This window comes from Hetaerina americana, unplaced genomic scaffold (genome assembly GCF_022747635.1).
Source record: "Hetaerina americana unplaced genomic scaffold, ioHetAmer1.1.p SCAF_1, whole genome shotgun sequence".
Lineage (NCBI taxonomy): Eukaryota > Metazoa > Arthropoda > Insecta > Odonata > Calopterygidae > Hetaerina > Hetaerina americana.
In genome coordinates, this window is record NW_027286069.1 from 51,696,170 (window position 1) to 51,704,065 (window position 7,896).

The window sequence follows — 7,896 nt, forward strand, 5'->3', positions numbered from 1 at the left end:
TGATGTCATCACTGGAGATTAGCACGCTTTAATGTCAGATAGAATTGACCGCATTCCATTGATAGTGATTGCTGACATGATATGTTACAAATTCAAGTACTTCAATATTTGAAACCAGGATACAGCATTCGCGTGCTTTGAGATGCCATTTTAAAAACAAGGAAATCTTAGAACTCCGTAGTTTTTACGGGATGTATTTCTTTATGGTAACCTCATTATTTTTGCAACATTACAGATGCTTGCTGAAAGATTGACTTGGCCGATATTCGTCATATTATGGTGTATCGGTTTAACTGAAGTAGATATGAATGGGGATGTCAGGCCTGGGTCTGCTGCGTGTGGTTGCGAGAGGAACGTCTGGGAGCGGTTTGTGTGGCCGAGAGTGGAAGGTTTGGGAGCCCTGGTTAAGTGGGAGAATGATGAGTTATTCCCTTGCTTTGAGGAAATATTGAACGGAACAATAGGGCGTGGTTTATTTTAAAACGGGGTGGTCAGGGTCAATATTATGTGGTGAAATAAAATAAAATATTAGATATAGATTTCCGAGCCCCATTCATGGCAACGTGAATGCCACAACAACTTAAACCGTGACGTCATCTGTGATGAAAACTTTTCATCCAACTTTTGTTCCCCAGCAATATGTGCGTTCACTATTTAAATTAATTCTTCTACCTCAGCAATTTTGTTATTTTCACTGTATTCAGAATTACGATGATATCACCGGATTCGTGAAAAATAGAGCTCGAATAAGTTGGCGTGGTAAAAATAATTATTTCACGTGAAATTATTAAATTCAGCGAACAAAATATATATGTTTAGAGGACCCTGGAAACAGAGTTTTCCGAGAAGTGTAGGGTGAGTTGAATGTCAAAGCAAGATGATTTGCGGCAAACGAAAATAATATAAAGGATAAAAATTTTCCTTTGAGAAGCAATAAAACATTTTGTATTCTCTTTGACCGAAAAGGGGCAGATTTTGCGATAAAAAATTTTAATTAGAAAACTTGATAATTTACGCGTCATTGGAAAATATTCCGAGGGTAAAGGATGCAAGAAAGTGGAATGATGAATTTCGGACCGCGATTCATCGTATGACAGCATAGTTACGATTATTTTATTCATATTCTATTGATCAAAGAAATGTTTTCTATGAATCCAGAAAACTGTTACACAACGCCGTGGACAGATAAAGCACTTCCACGTTGCATAAACACATTTTCTTAAATTATTTCTCTTCTTAGGTCCTCAAGTCTTGCTATCCCCCTTCCTGTTCTCTAAAATAATAGTTATTGTCCTCCTAATTCTTGCCTATTCCAACCTAACCTTAACCCCAACTATAAGGCAGTCTTCGACTTTCAAATACTTCTAAATATCATTTCTTTCTGATTTTTGTTGCCATGTTTGAGTTTTCTTCAAACATTCCTTCGTCTCTTACCATGTCTGACACTCCTCTTTTCCCCTCTTCAACTATTTTCTCTGCATGCCATCAAATCCTTTCAAAAGCCTCCATTTATGCCCATCCTCTTTCCTGTTAATATCAGGTTTGGGAATCATGGACCGCTAAACTTTACATAAAGGTTTTGACTGATATTTTCTTTAAATCTTCAATAAAGTGTCCTTTACGCATACTCATCAATGCCCTTCACTTCTCTTCATTACTTCCTTCGCTAATGCAAATATTTTCTTCATTTACTAACCGCTACGTCCATATTGCGATAAAATATCGCCAAAAAAAGGTGGATTTTCAACCTTCTCTAATTTGTGTTCTCATAATTGATGGTTTTCGGCGTAACTTTATGGAATCGATTCGTATTGGAAATGAAAAAATAGTAACTTAGTGATTCCACTGAAAATTTATTACGAGACGACCCGGGTTTTGACGTTCAACGTCATCTTTAGTGTTCACCTGGCTTCAGGGTTCATCTGAAGATGACGTTGAACGTCGAAACCCGGGTTGTCTCGTAATAAATTTTCATTTGAATCACAAAGTTACCATTTTTTCATTTCCAATTGTGTCCTCATTCTTTGATGCATATCTCATTACTGTTGAGAATTCAAATACTTTAATTTTCTTATGATTTTCTAGAATTCAGTACATGAACACTGATTCTATAACTTGTTCTATTATGATTATAATCAATCAATTAGTTGTCTAGCTCGCTGAAACTCGATCACAAAATGATATCTTTACCTACTTCCATTTTCACTACAATTATTGCCGAAGGCTAACTTGATAATTCCCCGGGATGCAAGTTGAATTTACGGTAGTAGACGATACTTGTTCTCCTGCTACCTTCTATCTTCCATATCACTCCTCGAGTAATCAATTTTTATAACACGTTGATCTGGAAATATAAAGATGATGGAAATTATGAATATGGCGAAAGAAATTGTATTATATGTCATGCATTGATGTAAAAAAAATTGCAAATAAATATCACTCACCTGAGGGTGAATTTGAATGCGGTGCGGAGACATTAAAAAACAGCCACGGCAGTACTCGTTTATTGTATTTTTGCTAAAATTTCGGTTCCTGTTCCTTTATTCAAGCCGGAAGTACTTCCCATATCCGTACAACGTAATGAAGTACTCGCGATATGCGTTCGATCTAATTCAAATCCGCTGATTTAAGGGCAACCTTCGCACCAAAGGAGGTCGCTCTCTAGTTCCTGTTTCTCAAAGCTACAAGTCCTTCATACACCATTTTAATCACAAATATCAAATTTTAAATCTGGTATTCGTTGAATGGGCCTGTATTTACATATTTAATAGACTCTTATTCGTTCGTAGGTTTCCTCCGTGTTTATCCATTGACCTCTTATTTTTTCCTCTGATTCCTCACTACTATAGTTAACTTGAAAGGTTTTGCAAAAATTCTCTCAAAGTTACAGCTAACGTCATTGGGTCGTAGGGCACATCAAAGCAGCGATTGCAGAACTCTCAGCTATGAAGAGGTCACATCCTTCTCCTTCCCCACAATACATCAAAAAGGGCGAAGACGTTATCTAATCGGTTCATATCCAAGCAACGAAGACGGTCCAATACGCATCCCATTTACTTTGTTTTTTTCTGTCTTATACTTGACGTGGACATTTGGAAACTAGGTACTTGATGGTCGAAATAATTTTGAGGCTTGGAAGAGATAAAGGGGGTCGGTTTTCCTCCCTAAAGTCAACCACTTGCTTCGTACGCAAACAAAAAGCTAGCATTCACCTTTCACATAATGTACACAGGAGAATGCCGGCGGGATAAAGTTTCCAGGGACGTCGTAAGCCAACCTCATGCCGTTTACTCTGATCACATAGTCATGGTTGATCCCTTCTGATTGGGAAAAAAGGAGACTTGAGAAGTGGGAGTGGGTTAAAGGCTTTCTTTTCGACGCTGATTTAAAGCTGGTTGTAAGGCTGGGGATGAAAGAAACGTCATGTTCCAAGGAACGAAATCACAATTTCACGCGCGAGTGACACCCAATATAATCGGTGGTAAAATGGAAATTAATATATGTAAGTATCTGTGGAAATAACCTAAGATTTTTTCTAGTTACACAAATAATAATTTACGTACTGAATTTAGAATTTTCAAAACACATCGCAATATGATTCTTAGCATAAATAGTTCTATGTGCTGCGGCAGTGCTCTAATTGAATCTAGCTACTGCCCATTCCTGAAAGTACTTCATATAGAGAAGACAATAAAGGAATTATGGGCCCCTCTTTTGACCCCATAATTTTCATTTTAGAGTTTTTCTAATCCATAAAAAATAATTTTATATTTTAGATCGATAGGGCTATTCGATGTAAAATTATATATCTACCGCGAATTTTTGGCTCGAAAAATGCCTTACTAGAAAATGGTATGAATAAAAATTTGGTCAGTCTATATTGCGAAATTTCTGAACGAGCTCAACCTCTAAAACTTGGCTGGGTCACACATGAGTTCGCAACGGTCTTTACGAACACGCTTATTTACCTTTGTTGAGCGAACGAGTTATATATGTCAAAACAGTAATTATATTAATTTATAAATCACTAAATTGCTTCATTCGCAAGTATTTGTCGTCCACAGTTCATAGGAAATATTTGTGAAATTGGATGTATCTGTGTGAAGTTCCGATCGATTGTTTATTTACGCCATAGGCGCGAACGAAAATCTACACTCTGTTTTAGTGGCATCTCTCGCATCTGAAAATATTTTATCGTATCGGTGATGGAAAATGTTTCACGAAACGACCTGCTTCGGAGATGTCAGTCATGTAGTATTCAAGGGTATCGGTCTTTTAATGTTATTACTCTTTAACAACGACTACTTAAATTGTGACTCCTAGTTGTATTAGAACAACTATTGGAGATTCATCTGGTCGGAGAAAATATTTATAAAAATATTTCAAATCTCACTTGCATTATAGTTATTTTGTTTAACTCTTATTTTGCCAGTAGGCCGATATGTGTATGAGCCGACTGTTTTTATGCTCGCACCTTTGCATTTCTGTGTGTCCCATAGCTTTTGTAGGCAACTTTTTCAGTATCTATCATTCTTCCTAATCATTTAATGACGAAAGTTATTATGACAATGAAATAAATATATGTTCGTTTTTCGGTTAAAAGAACATAAGGTGTTTTCTGCACTTCAGTTTATTTGATTTTGTTGTGTAGCGGAGTCCACGTAAGCTGATATGTAAGCATTATGTTTTATCATCCATCTCCGTATTACTATCAAGCTCGTCTTTGTATGAAGTGAAAAGTAGCCTGAAGTGTAATCCCCCCTACCATACACCCTGTGATGGGTACCATTTAAGAATGAATGAATTTCTATCTAGCTAAAAATTCTAGTCGTAAAGACTTTTCCAAAGACTCACATGATTACTCATCTCATTTTAAATTAAACATTTTATCTTCGTTGTGACATGGGCTTTCTCTGTGGTAGCCCATATAGGCGTTGCTTAGGAAAGACCGCAGCAGTGAGTTCTCTCCTCTGATAAATTCTTGTAGGATTTTATAAATTTGCTAAGGATTGCTACCAGTAAAATGTAAGATATTTCCCTTAAAATATAGTTCTCCCATTATTGCACGATTTTTTTGCCATCTTCACCTAATTATTTATCACATTAAAAACGTAAATTGATACAATTAACATGTAATTTGTGCATTTAATAATTCACATAAAAACTATTTCCCTTGAATTTCAAAGCATAATTTGAATGGTTGTCAAATTTAATTTTAGATTTTCCTGTAAAAATATAACAATTTTCTCCACCCCATATTGGCCTCAATTTTAATTGAGATTATTATTTTAAATTAAGTGAAGTGTCAGACCAAAAATGCAAATTTACTGTAATATTATAATACCACAGTATTGATATGGAAATAAAAACGTTAATATTGCAAGATTTATGGGGAAATTCATTATCAAACGCTTTCCCCTGATTTTTATTTATTTAAACTATTTGGAGCAGATATTAACAGCCATTTTTAAACCTAATGTAGACACATTGGTTTTTGGAAATGAACATTCGTCAGTAGCTATACCATTGGTTTTCTTAGTACGAGAAATATTCATAACTTTCAAAATTTTCAGATAAATTTCCGCTTAACTAACAGTAATATTATTACCTCTCAAAAATGTTTTGATTTTTTCTTCACATTTTACTCAGCAAAACTATTCTTAGGAAACATTCAAATATTAAATTAACTCTCTCATTAAATTTAAATATAGAAGGAAACATTAAATGGCAATCAGACAACTAAGAAAATAGCTTGGAAAGAGATTACATCATTTAAAACATTTGCCTTTGAAATTAAACATACTATATAAATTTGAAAATATTCATGCAGAAAATTATGTATGATTTCAGTTCAAAATCCATTAACTTCATAGAAGTTTAGGTAAAGCTCCATTAAAGTTAAAAATTATTGCATTTTAGGGACGAGTTTATGAATATAAATACATATTTTAACAAATCTCGTTCAACCTGAATACTTTTATACCGACAAATGCTTGCACTGCCCGCTGATTTGTTTACTATTTTTCTGTAATTAGGTGCTTCCTTTGTAATTTGGAGGTCATAGCAGGCCTCGATGAAGATGATGGAAATAATTGGTGTGATAGCACCAGTGACTTCATCTGAGTTTTCTTCGGGCTCTAGTTAAAAAACTTCAGCTTTCCAATGCTCTGAATATGCACGCGTGACTTTAATCTAATCGAGTTGAACCATCCCTTTGAGGCAAGCAAGTAAGACAAGGCTATAACTGGAGTTAACTTAGAATAAATAATTTTTATTTTGAAATGACGGTCAAACGTTGGGAAAATTTACTGTGGGACACAATGAAAACGTGATGATGCGATAAAACTTTAACAACGAGAAGTGTTAAAAAATTATAAATCTATTGAAAAACATCATCTCTCATACTGGATTTATACTGGAATGATGATGGCATTTACTGAAGATAATACATTTTAAACTAACAGTTAAGATTGAAATTAAATTTAAAATACTTCGCCTTTCCACATTAAAAACTTTTATTTACGACCTAGGTTTCGTTATGGTATAACATCATCAGGTGATGATGTCGTAAATAAAAGTTTTTAATGTGGAAAGGCGCAGTATTTTAAATTTAATTTCAATATGAAGAATTTCCACCAAGTGACGCCAGAAACTGTTTCATTTAACATTTAAGAGTTTAATATCGGCAAAAAATAATCGTATGGAAACTGAATTAAAAACTGGATAAAAATACATCAACGAACAATTAGGTTCGATAGTGGACGGGAACTGACATTCTGCGGTTTTTGCATCGGATTTCCATCCTCTCAGACGCGCGCGGCCTACTTCGGTGGGAGGATACGTTCCGCTTAGAAAAAATCAACGCAACGCAAGAAAGCGGGCGGGGAAAGAATGGGGAAAGAAGCTTCCATCGACGCGTTACCGTCGCCGCGAGCGTCCCCACCTGAGAGTTGAAGGGTGAAGACCGGAACACGCCGCCGCCAAAGCTGAGGCCGTTGGTTGCCCCGGCGCCGTTGCCGCCGCCGTGGCCCCCGGCGCCGTATGCTGCGGACACCCCTCCGCCTCCAAACCGGTGGCCCCCGTAGCCCAGGTTGGAGAGCATTTCGGGCGAGAATCGGTTGAAGAGGCCGCCCCACGCTGCGGCAGGGGTCACGGCCGAACCCAGGGCCACCAGTAAGAGCGGCAGCGCCGCCCCGAGAGTAAGGACCCCCCTCCTCATGACGGCCATCGGTCTGATTGCTCTTCTTCCCTCCCAAGGAAACAAGTCTCGACGACCGAAGTTCTTCCGGTCAATGAAGGACGGTTGACGGCGCGGGACCGAACTCTTTCCGCCTCCTGAAAGACGCCTGCCTCTTCCTCTCTCGGGGAAACAGCGACGACTAATCGGCCTATCTCCTGCCCTCTCTGCACCGTCTGACTGCCTCCTCCGTGCGGTCTTCCCCCTCGTCTGTTCAACGGGCGACCTCCGAACTCACCTGCCGACTCCTCTCTTCCGCTCGTTTTTCCTGCGTGTCGGAGCGCGGGTCACGGAGCAATGTGTCGTCCCTCTGCCTTCAGCGAGTGTGTCCATTCGCCGCGCGCGGATAGGGGGGAGGAAGGGAGGGTATGAATGTGTGTGTGGGTGGGTTGGTGTCTCCAGCACCGCCCTCCAACGAGGATGAGGGATGGGGGAGGAGGGTCGGCGGCGGCAGAAGGCGCCGGCGTACTCCGTCGAGTGGAGGGAGAGCGTGTCGGCGCGGTCGAGGGGAGAGTGCGGAAGGGGGCAGGAGGAGTAAGAGAAGGAAGAGAGAGGGAAACGGGTTCCGTGAGGAGGGCAGGCGCATCTACGGGATGGTGGGGATGGTTCGCGAGTTCGGGCGGAGTTGGTGTGGGGAGGAAGGGATGAGGTTCGTGGGT

At 38.8% G+C, this 7,896-nt stretch overlaps 1 protein-coding gene across 1 annotated transcript in view; it reads right to left on the reverse strand.

Moving 5' to 3' along the window:
- spab (space blanket) overlaps positions 1-7,562 on the reverse strand; it is a 48,372-nt gene extending 40,810 nt beyond the window's left edge. Inside the window, exon 1 of the mRNA XM_071589768.1 lies at positions 6,944-7,562. Within this exon, the coding sequence (XP_071445869.1) occupies positions 6,944-7,228 (285 nt within the window). The 5' untranslated portion in view covers positions 7,229-7,562. The remainder of the gene's footprint in view (positions 1-6,943) is intronic.
- Between the last annotated feature and the right edge of the window lie 334 nt (positions 7,563-7,896).